Here is a 15,909-nt window from a genome sequence, read left to right as displayed (position 1 = left end):
AGTCCTTGATCAGAAAATCATACTGGAATAAAAAATCCTACACTTGACCCTTACTATTTTGTGTGGCTCAACAGTTTTAGTTCTCATCTCTGCCTCGTTATTGGTCAGACAGGTTTGTGTCTCTCTGTTCCTGTTTATGGCTTCCTCCTTTTCTTAATATCCCCTTTTGTGTTGAGAAAGATCAGACACCTTAAGGAGCAGACATTCTTCTTCCACAGATTCTTACAATTAGCACAAGATTGATTAAATTACCATAACTGTGTTACAAAGAAATATGAAACAGAATATAGCAGAAAACATGAAAGGAAATTTTTTATTTTTCAGTTATACAAATAAGAAACAATCCCCATAGCTGTACTTGAAATAAGAACTAACAGTGTCAAACATGGCAATTCTGAAAGAATATGTATCAATACTTTTAACCACAGAAATTGTATGACATACACTCAGTAGCAATAGTACTCTCCTTTATCTACATTTATAACAATTGTGCTTTTCCTTGCACAAAGTAACAGTGCTCTTAAAAATAAATAATGTGCAATTTCAGAGTTCTATCCCGAAATATGCTAATCTAGATCCCCATGTAAATCCTGGACATGTTTCTCCCAGGAAAAGTCACTGCAAAGAGTGCTTAGCACTTTGCTAGATCAATCACTTAAAAAGGTACTGAACCTGCACCTGTTTTTCTTCAAATTGCAATTAGAGAAAAAGTACTGACCTCAAACATGTTGCTTATATTGTCTAACAAAAGAATGATACAGTCGTTACTACATCAGACTCAGATTTGAAAGGTTCAGTAGATCTTATATCTGGAGAGTGTCTCAGAGCTGTGGAAGAGAACTGTTCCAAAGCTGGAAAGTTAACAATCAAGCACTTACTTATTATTTGTATGAAATATGAAGGACTGTCACAGAAACATTAACATGTATCTAACAAACAATTTACAATCAATTTATCCGAACGAAATCAAGTTGTTTAATGCAAAGCTGCCATAACCTTTGGAAAAACAGATGCAGTCTGCTTCTTGATTTAATTTCCAGTTCTTGTTTTTAATGTACATTTAGGAACTACAGCAGGAAACTTATATAGCTGATGAGAGGATAAATTTGAGGAACACTCTGAACACAACTGATTGGCATTTCAATTGTTCCTCACCAGGGCAGATACATGAGGGATCTTTCTTTTTATCCTACTATTTTGTTTTAGTTGTTGATAGTATTGGATTATAAAAGTGGTAATTATAATATAAATTGTTTATCTGCTCTGTGCTGCTGGCAGCAGAGATGTGAATATAGATAAAACAACATAAATCACCCAAGGCAGCTATGAAGGCTTAAGCTGTTGACTGGTAACCAGTAAAGGACTGCAAAGTGAAATCTATCCTCAAGTCTCTGAAGAGCAGTTAAGATTTTGCTGCAATGTCCTGGGTCACCTTTCGAGAAGTAATCTGTTTTTCCATTTAGGTTCTGGGGTGCCTTAACAGAAATGCTCCAAGAGCCCAAGAAGTATAAGGGAAAGATAAGAAGGGTGTCTGCAACGAATCCATTGCTACAGCTTCCCAGCTGTAGAATGCAAAGAACAAGGAAAGTCCTGGGCATGTCTCACCTCAGGTCACCTTAGACCAAACAGTAGCTGGTGGTCACAAACCATCTCAAAACAATTTGTTTTTGAAACATCAAATCACACACAAAAAGCCACCCAGAATCTTTGGGCTCCACATGGACACAGGTCTTATACAAGAACAAGCGTAAAATGACGCCTAGTTTTTGTAAAAACCAACACAGTCAGATGACAACTACCTCAGAGAATAGTTTGATACCCACCCCTCACTACATCACACCTCAGCTCAGGATAAAGTGAGGCAGGTGAGAGAAGAGGTGTACTGGTGTGGAGTACCACGGTTTTGGAAAGGAGATACACCTAGGTGCTGGTTTAAGGGGAGAGTGCTGTGAGAAGTATGAGTGTAGATGACAACTGAGTGCCCTAATCCTATGGCTCACAGTGTCCAAGAGTGCAGTACTGAAGGTAGAAAGCCTGCAGAACATGAGGTTAAGGCCCAGTTTTGAGGTATGGGAAAACTCTGTTGTCTTTGAAGCAGGTACTACTGTCATATCTTGTGCCAAACCAAGTCAGAGAAATTTAGTGATAGGATAAAAATCTGGACTCCATGGCTTTTGTACTAAAGTTAACTTCGCTTGCAGAAAATCAAATGTGAAGCATGCAAAACCAAGGCTTAGGCCAAGATTTAATTTCTCTGCTGACTTTTAAATGCAAATTTTCTCACCTGTCTTTCTATTTACATGATACTCTTTTCATGTATTCATTTGCACAAATATTTTTTTTACTGCCAAGGAATGCGAGAGTACCCATTTTGCTGTCATAACGGGTACACATAATCAATTGGCACACTCAAACATTCTACAGGTGAACAAAATCACCTGTCAGTTAGCATTTTAGACTACTTGGGCATGAGGTCTGTCAATGGCCTGACACTAGAGAGAAGAAAATACACTCCCAGAAGATAAAGTTGAGCAGATGTTTCTCTAAGCTTCTGAGAGACTGGCAGTTTGTGAATTCTTTATTTCAATAGCAATGAAATAATTTTTTTGTCAATGTATATGAAATATGCTTTAGAAGATCAACAGTAGCAAAACCCTAACAGCAAAACCAAGAATATGCTTACCCTTAACTGAAGAAATAACCTTGTATTAAAATGAAGGTGTACAATAGTGAACAAATAGCACGCTCTGGTTTATAAACATCAAATTAAACACATTGCAGTCTGCATGGCTGTTTACTTCCTCATGATGCCTTGGTTTCAGTGAGTTTCATGGCAGGACCACTTACTGCACATTAGCATGTAGCCAGAGTAAACTGTCCTAAGTACAAGAGTCTGGTGAATAGGGAAAGATATTACGGTATCTTACATATAACAAAACTGACTTTCAACTTTCTGTAATATTTGACTGCAAGGCACTGATTTAGCTACCAATAATCCCAGATCTCCAATCATGCATAAATATATGAACTTAAGAAAATGGGTAATAAAGAGCATTTACAGCTAATAAATATCTGTGAGAATGGTAAAACATATGAAATTGCTCAAACTAATTAAAAATTCAGTAGACATGCTGAATATCTTATCTGGAGATCAGGACCTAATGTAGCTCTGAAAATATAACAAGAAAATATCCATACATTATACCTGCAGGCCTACTCCTTAGCCAAGCATAACAGGAAAGATATGAAACCATGATGTTACCTATTTATGTGCTCCTTTAGCACTAAAATACATGATAGGATAACAAGTTTTGTTTCTTAATGTATGCCGTACTGACACTCCACCCTCTCCTATACTCCTGCAATTTCTTGTTTTCTTTTTTTGGAAAAAGGAAGTGAAAGAACTCTTGATTTTTTGGATAAACAAGACTGATGATCAAAAAACCAACTGTGAGATAATGTGTTATTTCAGTCAGTTACACATCAGAACATCTAAATTATCTTAAATAAAGAGATCATTTAACAGCATTAGAAGTTTAAAAGAACTGTATGATCTACATATTTTCCCATTAATTGGCTAGGTGGTTTTTTCCCTTTAGTTCCACTGTCACCTGAGTTACTTTAGACTTTTTCTTTCCATCAAGAATAAAACTATATACATACATAGATGTACATATGTATATATACACACACACACATAGGTATTTGAATACATGAAGTAATTTCTTTACTCCTGCAGATTTTTCTGAAGAATTCTATATGTGAAGTCTATAAAAAAGCTTTGATTTGAGATGCTTAAAAAATATAAATAACAAAGAATATGCTCCTTTAAGCAGCAAAGAAACATAAATCCACACCATTTCTCCACGATAAGGGAAAAAAATGTATAAAAGTAATCTTTGGCACTGAAAACAAGGGCACCCTCTTGAATGTCTTCAAATCTGTACAGGAGAGAAAAACTTATAAGTCAGATCAAAATGGTATCTGTGTGGTTTCATGTAATGGGTACTGACAACAGTATTTAGAAGAACAATTGGGATGCTGAGGACTGTATCACAGCAGGATGCAACACAATAACACTTGGTAAAATATTTGATGTTCCACTCCACCCTCCTATGCTTACTAATCTTTTTTCCTTAAGACAATTCCATAAGATAAAAAATGTAATTACTCATAACATCCTTGAAATCTTGTAAGGGCTCCAAGACTTAAAAACAAAACCCAACCAACGGCAATAAAAACAGCAACAAAAGCTGAGGTTATAACACAGTATCAGAAACAGTTCTCTGATTGAAGGCATTTACTGATTTTTTTGATCTTACAGACTTCACTTTCTCTACTCAAATCCATCATGATATTTTCTCCCAAAGCCTCATTTATTTACTCAAGTAAATATTCCATCCACTGGGTATTCTTGTGTGGGCTGTCTGACCACAGCTGCAAATTGGCAGGCTCTTTTTCTTCTTTAATTTAAGAATGTGTCACTGCATCCTGTAAACACTACTGAGCATACATTCAAGCTTTCTTTTTAGTGAAAGTGGCACTTGAACCCTTGCAGTCAGGATAGCTTAGTTATATAGCACTTTACAGGTATAATAGCTGGTTATGTACTTCTGATATAACACATTCTTCCAATGACCTAGTGGGTATTGAAACAAATCCCCACTGTGGTCCCATTGCCATTTCACATCATCTTTATGATCTTTATGATGAGGTGTGTATTCTGTATTTATTGTACAATACTTGTGCTTTATTGCTGTATGCATTTCCCTGTTGTTAATTTAAGTGCTCCTCTATTATGTAACACATACAATGTCTTAAACTCTAATGGCATCCTATGAGGACTGGCATTAGAAAAGTACCTATACTTCAGATCATCATAATAGTGATACTTGACTGGTTTTCCAAGTAAATCCTTTGGGAATGGCCAAAATCCGTACAGGTGAATTTCATCACAAAATCTGGTGGCAAGCGTATACATGAGAAGACCAGTGCTGGGTCGTTTAATGTGCACCTTGTTTGTCAACCAATACCTACAAAGAAAGAAAAAGTGCATTAACAAACTCATACAACTTCATGTGAATAAATTCTGTGAACTTATTTTATCTACTATGCATTCATTTTACACTATGAAAAGATGAAAGTCTCATTTTCTCTAAACTGAGATGACAATGACACTGTTCTGGTGCACCTTTATTCCTCCTAGAAGAGGTAAAGGGAAATCTTAGCACAGTGCTGGAAAAAAGCAACTTAGTTCAGGCTTTAATTCCAATACAACATCATGTCTGCAGAAGCTAGAAAACTATAGTTACCCTCCTCAGCCGGATCAGGGAACAGTCTCTTGCTATATAAAATCTGACCTGTTGTGGTATCCAGTTCATGCAATCAAGTGAGCCCTATGCTGAATATTTGGTTGGTCTGGTGGTCACTGCATAGATTGCTTTTTCTGTCTAAACAGAAAGCAAATGGAAATGAAACACCTAAGTTAAGAATGCAACTTTCAGCCGTCAGTAAAAGAGAAGCTCGATTTACTTCCTTGTGATTAAACACATAAAACTGCCTGTTGTTAAAGGCAGTCTCCAGATAAGTAAAACCTTAACACTACTGATTTTTAAAAGGTTTTGTTTTGTACTCAAACATTCAGTGGTCTGACTGAGACTACAGGACAGTTTTCCTGAGCCAGTACCAAGAAGTCTGCTTATGGCTTTAAAAGCAGCAGAGGGTTTTCAGAGACACAAATGGAAATTTAGCTGGATTCCAGCATATAGCTCATGTTAGTACCCTCAAAGTCTGTCACCAACACTGTTCTACACCTCTAACCTTTAAAATTAGAATGTTATTAAAATAGTGCCAGCTAGTGCTGGCAAAACACTTCTCCCAGGTCTGATTCAACAGAAAGTACACTAGTACTTAATGAAAATGAAAAGGTCACTTAGATTCTTAAACCTGGTCATTCTTTTAACTCAGACAAACAGCAATGCACACAGTTGTACTGACTGGACTGTGGAATTGTGTGACTGCAAGTAAGGGAATTAAGTATGACTTAGCATTACCACACAAATGTAAAACCATTGCAGTGTGGCACTGTACTCTTAGTTATAGGCTGTGAATTGCTTCTACCACAGTCTAGGAAAAAGGTCAAGTGAGAAAAGCCTCACCAGACCAGAGTTAGCCTTGTTTTCAATGGGATTTCAATAAGTCTGAAACTTTAAATTATACATCCAGAGTGCTATAAAGGCATTAATGATGTAGTAGAAGGAATGTCCCACCCCACCAGTATGAGACAGGACAGCAAAACTATGTCTTTAATCAAAGCTTAAAGTATGTTAAAAGCAAAAGTTAATATGCAACATTTAAATTAATCATCCCATTGAAACTGGCCTTTTCAGTTTCATTCTTTGCCAAAACCATAGCTTTGAATCATAGATAGGAATGCATGTGAAAGCTAGTTTAGTATTTTTGGTGGGTTCTTTGGTTTTCTTTGTTCTGTTGCTGTTGGCTTTTTAAAAATTTGGTTGGTTTGTTTGTTTGTTTGTATTATACTGAAGTTCATTTTTTGAAAGCTGAAGGACCCTGCAAGCAGAAAACAGTTCTGAGCTGAGTATCTGCTTCTCCAAAGCCACCATTGGGAGAATTTCACTTCGCTGTAAAAACAGGATGGTAAAAAGCATATTTAAGGGGTGAATGCAATTAGGAATGCGTACATCTACAAATGACACATGCATATATAATTTTTTATTGTCTTCATAAATGCCATTTTTTAGACATAACATGCTAAGCAGTTTTCACTCTAATAAACTGCAACTCTAAGACAAGAGAAATGAAAGGAGAGACTCCATTCTAGAAAATAAATGTTTACTTATGGAAAAGTTGCTGGAGAAAGAAATCGGAACATTTTTAGCACTTCATAGTGCTGAAAGTAGCTGTCTCCTGAGAAGTCGGTACTTTAGTCTCATGCAGTCATCCATCTAACATTACTGTTTTTAGCCAAAGAGCAGTCAAAACTGATGCATCTGGTACTACACAGTACCACTATCTTTCCAGCTGAATTTCAACCTTCCAGGAATAGAATGCTCATGGCAGAAAATTAAATTAGTAATCAGGAAAGGACATTATATCTTAATCATTTCTATGCAGAATAAGTATGTAATGACGGAATAAGATGAAATGAAGACCCTCGTACAATTTAAGAGTATAAAAACATATACTCTTCTGTTTCTTATATTCAGGTATTATACAAACCAGAAGTTTAACTATTTGGTCTTTCTTAAAATCTAAAAGGTACCCAAAATCTCTCTCTATGTATATACTGAAAATATAGTCCTTGATGTAATTACAATAACAATTTTGTAACTTGGGATCAATTATACTTCAGATTAAAAAAAAAAAAAAAAAAAAAGAAATGCAACAAATGAAAGAGTTGGAGCACTCAGTGTTCTAGGCTGATGCTTCCTAAAGGTCATTTATCTCTGCAAATTCCTGGCTCTCCATGCATAGAATTATCAAGTGGTGACACAAATCTCCAGCAGTCTTTTTGATCTGAAAGATATGTGCCAACTTTTCAGTCGCTCAGGTACCTATTCTAACCTCTGAGTTAAGGCTGATTAGGGGTGATCGATGTTACAGATGCTTTAAGTGATAAGCATCTTCGTACCTGTTTTTAGTTTCTGGAGTTTTATTATAGCTTTAGTTTAAAGCATAGAGATATTCTCCCCATATACTTTTCTCGGAGGCACTCATTTTCTGTTTAACTAAATTACATCATGAAGGAAGCAACTAACTATAGAATTGAATTGTTTCTTATATCTCTAGATTTTCAACCATGACCAATTCCTGATTTTTCAGGTGGATACATCATCAGCTTAACTGACAGGACTGGATGGACCTCACCATGTGAAAAAGCAGTCATCACTATGAAGTCTGTAACTGGCCACACAGTGCACCACTACTCATTTTCTTGATGCCTCATGCTAAAACAACTCTTTTGTGGGGCCTGAAGCCTGAATTTATTGAAGATTAGTGAATGTGCCAATGCATAAACACTCTTTAATCCTATAATTCCTGTGACTTGAAGTTGAGTAGCTTGAATTTAAAGAGATCTCACTTCAAATTACTTTAAAATATATGGCTGATAGTAATATAGTAAAGACACTGGCAAGATACCATGAATTTCAATTTATGCTCAAAAGTTAAAAGAATCTCTAGGGTAAGTGAAAAACAGCACAAATAGAGAGTATGTTGAACCATCTGCAATGAAAGGAAGGTCAGATCTGTACTTAGGTCCATGTACTTGCATTTTATAAAATTGCTGTTAATAAATACCATGTTTGCAACAGATAACTAAAAAGCCCCATAATACACTGTAACAGTAAGGGTTACCCTGCTGACAGCAGGGGACTACTAAAAATGCCTCTTCCATGAAAAGAAAGGGTATTTGAGCAGGTACTGGTTCCTGTAAAAAGTCCTTTTGCTTCTACTATCATTCTCTCTATTTTCACCTCAGCTCCTCATCCCAAATCTATGCATCTTTGCCTTCAAAGCTTCTTACCCACTTCAGACATATTAGATAGTGAGTCATGGCCACACATCCAAGAACACTTTCACACAGTCCAATATGGATCTGTCTTCTACAATCCATTCTTTTTACAGAGCATACACATTTCAAATAGATTTCACATGTTTTTAAAATCTGAACAATGATCTCTTACATGTTTCACTGCATTTTACATTAAAAAATGAAAATAATCAAAGATATTTTTAGTATTTCTGTTAGTACCAGAAAGAAATACTGTCAATAATGGATTTCTGCCAGCATTATATTTCAGATGAAAAAAATACTTTTTGATGCTTTAAACATGCATGTTTTTACCTTCCTTTTTATTACTACCTTAATGAAACATAGTACCTATACGCAATTCCACACCATAAATAAAATACACGTTTTACAATTCTGTATGTAAAAATGTATTATTTTTCAAAGATCCTTATTTGTCTCCACTAAGATACTAAAAAAAGACATAAAAATTATCTAAAGAATAGATTTTTTTCAAATTGAGGCATTGGTTCAAAACCTAAACTTTTCAGTAATAATGACTTTTAGAAGTATCATGACATTATTTGTATTGGAAGGAATGTCAGCAGACCTCTGACAGATCTCAGTCCAACATCTTTCTCCAAGGAGGGCTCCTCAGCCACTGCTGGCTGGGCCTGTGCTCCAGCTGAAAGAGATAGTCTGAAGTTTCCCTCATTTTTGCCTCATGACTGTCACAAGAACAGAGACTGGGACCACTGAAGACCCTATTCAGAGTTCTGGCCTAGTTGAGGTGGATGCCCGGCCAAGTGATTGTTCGCAGCTGTGTTTACAGCGCCACCATCGTTTACTGCTTCTAGCAGGGCCTGCCAAGGAGCTTGCGCCTGTTTCATGACAATGGCCCAGGAATTTCCCCACCTCTTGGCCAAATGACTTTCAGGGGTAACTCTGGTGGTCCCTCAGAGAAAACCCTTCATCTGCTTCACTACCACTGTGATGGATGGAGATTGAGGCCCCCTCCCATGGACTGAGACCCCTGTAATTCTAACATGGTGAGGGGGTGGTACTGGCCTGAGCGAAGTGAGCCCAGGTGTGTTCTCTGGACCAAGAAAACAGTGGGTCTTGCTCACTGCTGAGAACATGAACTGTCTGTATCCGTTCCCAATACCTGTTCCCCCTCAGCAATTTCAACAGACTTATTCTTTATTGTATCTGTTATCCCTTCGTGATTTCAATATCTGTTTCCTCCCCCAGCAAGACTATAATAGATCCCTAAATTAACCTGGACTTTGAGTTTCTCACTGATGTAACAATTCTCCCTGCATCCAAACCATTGAGGCTTTCGTCCCTGCATTGGTAGCTATACCTGTTCCCCCCACCTCTCTCCCTCTCTCATCTCCTTTCTTCCTTTCTAAATCCCTCTATCACATTTGCTGTGGTCATTCAATAAAAGATGTATTTGTCTTGATTAATATTGAAATCCCCTCTGTGTTGTTTCTCCACTCTGAGATCAATTAACAAACCATCACGACCCCTGTCTGTACTAGTGTATCGTGACACCAGCCCAACCGTCATTCAGAATCTGGTTGTTTACATATCAATGGATTTCGAATTCCTTGTTCTGGACAGGGGTGAATATGAGGAAATATATATGCTTAAACTCTGAAGAGTTCAAAAGACTATATACTGACCTCTGCTTCTTGAGATATCCAAGCTGATCTCCAAGCATACCTGGCTGTCATTGAAATTCTGTTCCTTTTACAGACAGAGAGAATATTTTTAAAAAGAGCTTTCTGAGAAATCATATATGGTATTTGTGAAGTTAAAATATTAACATCAATAGGAAGCTAGGGGAAAAAAGATTTTGAAAGATGACAAAACATTTCAGTGTTATTCAAGAGTGTCTGTGTGAGAAGCTAAAAGATGCATAATGTCTTGATTACACTTCAAAAAATACTTCAGAACAGGACAAGACACAGAGTAAAGCAACATATGCTATTAGAAGAATAAAGTAACTTCTGTATGAGGAGAGAATAGCTGGAAAAAGAGACAATCAGATGGGAAGATGCAAAACACTCCAAAATTATAAAGTGGTGAAGGTGGCAAATAGGAATTTAATTACTACTTTAACACAAGCACTGTAACATAAAAAGTAACTGACTCAGTAAAGACATTTATTAGGTCTGAAATAAGGCGTGAAATAAACAGATGAAAGTACTTTTTACACAATACAACACTGAACTGGGAATTCAAGGCAATAGGATGTTTGGATGCCATTGACCAACTGACTAAAAACCCCATAACTTGTCAATTTCATAAACCCAGTGGTGCAGATGAAATGCCTCAAAGGTTTGTTCAGCTGCTGGTGATGCATATATCACAGGGTAATTTTTTCTCTGTTTCTAACATTTCTTCTATGTTTCTATGTTGACACCTGGCACTGGTAGGACTACAGACTAGAAAGGATCTCTAAAAAACCCACTTTTATGTTCTTGGACCCAACATCTGTTTTCTAAAGAAAGTGTCAGGGCACGTATCTTCCTCAAATTCAAAGAACAAATCCTTTCCTTGTGCTTTCTTGTCTTCAGTGGGATTAATCACACCAATGACAGGAACCACTCTTCAATTTACCCTCTCAATTTATGTGAACATTTTAATTTTAATTAAAAATGCACTATTTTTCTTTTTCTTACTGAGATATGTTTTGTGCAGAATGCTGCATACAAGAAATCTAAAGTGTGAAAGAAATAAAGTGTGAACAACGATACAGAAAATATGACAGCCAGCACAAAAGCATTGCTGAGTGCACTTGATCAAGATCTACTTGATCAGTGTACAATATTTTCAAAGAGCATACATAGAAAAACTCTTTCATTAAAAGCAATAATGCACTTTATGAAGACCTGAAACTCCACCAAAGCTCTACCAAAATGTCAAGATTCTGTCCTGATCTGCCTCTTTAGTTGATAGAAATGTTAGAAACTGTTTTGAGCTGAATATATCACACTACAGGACAACAAGGGAAAGTAAAGGCTACTTACTTGTATTTCTATGAAACTTGCCAAGAATACCCATCAATATGTTTTAAAAATTATTTAAGCCCTCAGGAATCCATTTAGATGAAAAAGAGACCTGAACCTTTGCCAGTAAATATGGTTAGTTTTCTACTGTATAGAGACTGAAATGTCTACCCTTGCTTCAGAGTCATGAAAGTCATCAACTGACACTCTAAGCACAGTACATGCCTCTGCTAAGAAGTGTTGCTCACTCAACTCACACACAAAACCATTTTCAAGTGTGAAACATAGCTTTAGAAGAACTCATCTATAACTAATTTGAGATTACAGTTGCACTAGATGTGCACACAGACATATAGCAAAGGTGCAGGAAAACAGACCTAGAGCATATTTTAGAATATACTCTAAGAGAGAAACTTCTGGAGAAAAGATTTTCCTTTCTGACCAATGAGCTCCTCACTGGAATATGATGGACACAGACAGATTTTCCAGTGAGGTGTTCCATGGCTATCTTATTTCTGTGACATACTTGGACAATAACATATGCCTACTGTGCAGATAATGGAGCAAAATACAGAATTCTATGAATTAGAGAATCACAGAATTGATTCAGTTGGGCGAGACCTTTAAAGATCAATTAGTCCTCTTCCCCTGTTCTGGGCATGGACATACTTCACTAGACCAGGTTGCTCAAAGCTCCATCCAACCTGGCCTTCAGCAATTACAGTGATGGAACAGCCACAACCTCCCTGAACAACATGTCTTAACACCCTCATGATAAAACATTTCTGCCTCCTGTCTAATCCAAACCTACCTTCTTTTAGCTCAAAACCTTATGCTGTCTTGGAGAGATTGGTAAAAAGTCTCTCCCTGTCCAGCTTTCTTGTAGGCTCCCTTCAGCTACTGGAGGGCCAAAGTAAGGTGTCCCTGGAGTGTTCTCTTCTCGAGGCTCAGCAAGCCCATCCCTCTCTGCCCTTCCTCAGAGGAGGGATGCTCCAGCCCTATGATCATTTCTGTGTCCCTGCTTTGTACCCGCTGCAGCAGGTCCCTGTCTTCTTTCTGCTGAACACTCCAGAGCTAAATGCAAGACTCCAGGTGGGGTTTCAGCAGAGCAAAATTGGACAGAATGAACTCCCTCGACTTGCTGGCCATGCTCCTTTTGAAGCAGCCAAGGATACAATTGGCTTTCTGGGCTGTGAGTGTTTATTCCCAGCTCATATACATATGAAGAAATGTTAATGTTTCCTTCAGGTTAAGAAATCCTAATCACTCAAAAAACATCTTCTAAAATCAATTTGTAGCCATAAAATAGAATCCAACAATCATAAACTTGCAGTGTTGCAACAATTTTTTCTTTTACTCCCCACACAGACATTATAAATTAATGAATTACCTTCATAATTATAAAATGAAAGTCAATGTGCCACTGTGTAATTTAAAATCAACCTGGTTTTGATTAATACAGACTGAACCGGCATCAAATAAATTACTTTTTGTTCCACATTTGTTAAAAACTGCTAGCACTTCTGGGCTTTTTAAAATTCCCTTTACAGTTCTAATAGTTTTAACAACTATTTATTATTTTGTATATTTTTATCTTGTTTCATGGAACGATTTAAAATTATGGAAATATTAAGGACTAAGGTTTAAAAGGTTTTTAATGTTTTAAAACCTTAAAAATGTTAGAGAACATTTGAACAGTGTGACTGGTAGATGTAAAAATGGTGATCAAGAAGCATGCATGACTTTATGTGGACTTGAAATGTCAGGAGATGTTTTTAGATGGTACAGTCAAATCTAAGATAAACAGTCAAATCTAAGTGACATACAATATCTGTATGGAACATACACTAGCAATGATAAAACACAAAAGAGTATCTGATAAACTATCAAGAAACAGAACCATTAGGTTGAATAGCGAATCTAAGCAGCTATTTGCCATAATTTTATAGTCCTCCTTTCTCCTTTGTTTCATTCCTTCTGCATGAAACATCAGAAGATAAACTATTTACCCATGTCTGTAAATATAAAGCTCAGCTACAAAAGAAAAAACCTTGTATGGAAAAGTTGTGTGGGATTGCCATTCTAGAGAGCACACCGGGCCCAATTCTTAGAATAGAAACCTAAGAAAATTCTAAGAAATGAATAGAACTGTGTTTTAAATAAATAGGGCTACAAATGGTTTCAGAGGGTGTTAGTGGCTTTTTTCTCTCTTGTATAGGTTGAAATATTTATTTTCTTCTCTAGAAAGTGTACTAGTATTAGTTTGGATTAAACAGAAACAATGAAGCTAAGGGATGATTCATATTGAGACTGAAGATGGCACAACAGTATCTTTTTTACCTTAAAAACCTAATTTTCTACTCAGTAAAAAAAGATTACCTACCGCCATTCCACAAACAGAAAATTATGAAAAGGTAGGAGGGATAAGCTTGAAAGTAGGAAAAAGTGTCAGGCAAAATCCCCCAAATGTGTACTGTACAGAAAAGCTCCAGCATTTCCTAACAGCAACATGAGAAGGCAGTCACAGGAAAGAGATATTTTCAGGTTTTAGGAAATTTATAGTCTAAGCTTTTATTTTCACTCGTGTTTGCGCTGGGTCTGTTTTAGAAGTGGACTCTTCCACTGAAGAAAAAGTTTGGATGTGAGTGGTAACAACTGCTAGAAAGAATTACTTTGCACTCCACTCATTTTCTAGGGCTCCTTTTTCACCTAAGTGCGGCACATGGTTGCTGTTCCCTACTAATGGCAAATTTTATGGACCTAGAGGTTGATCCAGAGCAGCTGTGATAGATTTGGCAGGGATTTTTTCTGTGGCATCAGGAAGGTTGTTATCAGCAGCCATCCTCAAGCTGAATGACAGTAACACAAGCCCACTCTGTGACCTCTTCTGGAGCTAAATTGAGAAATCTGAACCCAAGCGTATAACCCATCTGACCCACAGGGGCAATTCTAATAGGCAGAGATCAGGCAGTATGATAAACAAGCAGCCTATTTTTTATTGGCCTTATTCCCTTCCTGAAAGCACCCTTATTATACTTAGAGTAGCTATTCAAGCCTCAAAAAGACTATTGAAGCAGTCCCTTGACAGGAAGGAAACCTTGATAATAGCTTAGGTCAGCAAAGGTACCAAGAAGTGAATTTGACTCATGTTTTGCACATTGACTTGGTTATGCAGAACCAGTGTTGCTGGGTATGTAAAACCAAATGTTCATACTAATCTTGAACTTCTGTGCTTTGTCAAAATGTGTCCTGCTGTTCTGACTTTTTCTGGGAGTTGGTGAGGGCATAACAAAAATTACGTTATATTCCATTAAAAATTACCACTAAAAATCTATCCCCCATGGCAAAGATAGGTAAATGGAATGAAAGAGGAATTTGGTTTGTAAAAAGAATGCGTCTGTTTCTTGCACAGTTAAAATTCTTCAACTGTATTCGTGAAAGCTTGTCTGGGTAAGCCATATCAAATTAAGAACACAGAAAAACCTTCAGTCGGAGCAAAGCTATTCAAAACAACAAATTCAGTTTAAGGATGGTAGACTAAAAAAGAACTATGCAACTTTAGTGCAAAGTTATAACAGCAATCTGTACCAGAGTGACTGGGGACATTGCTAGATGCTTTGAAACACACAGGTAACTTCGGACTAAATTCATAAAATACGGACTTCAAAAACTTACATTAATTTTTAACATTTTATAACATAAAATGAATAATATAAAGCATTAATCCTACATATTTTATGAAGACATTAGAACAACTTAAAATTGATTAGCATTTTTCCTATGAAAATATTAACAGAATATGACTGAAGACTGTAATTAAAATTAGTAACATGCCTTAATTCTACCTTTCACCATTAGATCCAGTCTTTCTTAGTGAATGAATATCTGTTCTTATGCTAATGGACAATTAATATATTTCTGTAACAGAAAAAATCCTATCTAACTAATTTTCTCTCTTTTCAAAACAATGCAAATAGTTCTGAAAAGACTGTTCAGACAAGACATGCATGACTAGTCACGTTCAGAAGAAAAATCTAATATATGAAGAATAGGAATAAAATGCAGTATCCACAGTGCATAGTAAGGAATCAGGAAGATAATAAGGGAAGCACTCACTCAATTTGTTAAATTCTGCCTTTGATCGCTTCAGAATAATTTGTCTGTTGCCTAGAACATCCATTCCACAGGTCTGTATTCTTGAAAGCCCATTTTCTAAAAAAAATCATCACTTACATCACCTGTTAAATCTACCCTAAAACAAGAAAAAGCTTGTAGGAAAAAGAAAAGAAGGTAGGAAAAAGAAGGTAGGAAAAGTTGTGTTGAATTTCCATTCTGGGCCCAATCCTAACAAAACAGTTG

The 15,909-nt window shown here is 36.6% G+C and overlaps 1 protein-coding gene across 4 annotated transcripts in view; it reads right to left on the bottom strand.

Moving 5' to 3' along the window:
* Positions 1–287: 287 nt before the first annotated feature.
* The window catches only part of ST8SIA4 (ST8 alpha-N-acetyl-neuraminide alpha-2,8-sialyltransferase 4), a 53,319-nt gene continuing 37,697 nt past the window's right edge, over positions 288–15,909 (bottom strand). For 3 of the 4 annotated variants that reach the window (XM_063181090.1, XM_063181091.1, XM_063181092.1), the window contains one exon: positions 288–5,033. In XM_063181090.1, coding sequence (XP_063037160.1) covers positions 4,751–5,033 — 283 coding nt within the window. In that variant the 3' untranslated portion in view covers positions 288–4,750. The remainder of the gene's footprint in view (positions 5,034–15,909) is intronic. The other variant, XR_010031326.1, reaches the window with a different exon arrangement.

This window comes from Melospiza melodia, chromosome Z (assembly GCF_035770615.1).
Source record: "Melospiza melodia melodia isolate bMelMel2 chromosome Z, bMelMel2.pri, whole genome shotgun sequence".
In the NCBI taxonomy this organism is placed as follows: Eukaryota; Metazoa; Chordata; class Aves; order Passeriformes; family Passerellidae; genus Melospiza; species Melospiza melodia.
Note: the sequence above shows the minus strand (reverse complement) of the source record. Positions and strands in the feature narration are given on the sequence as shown.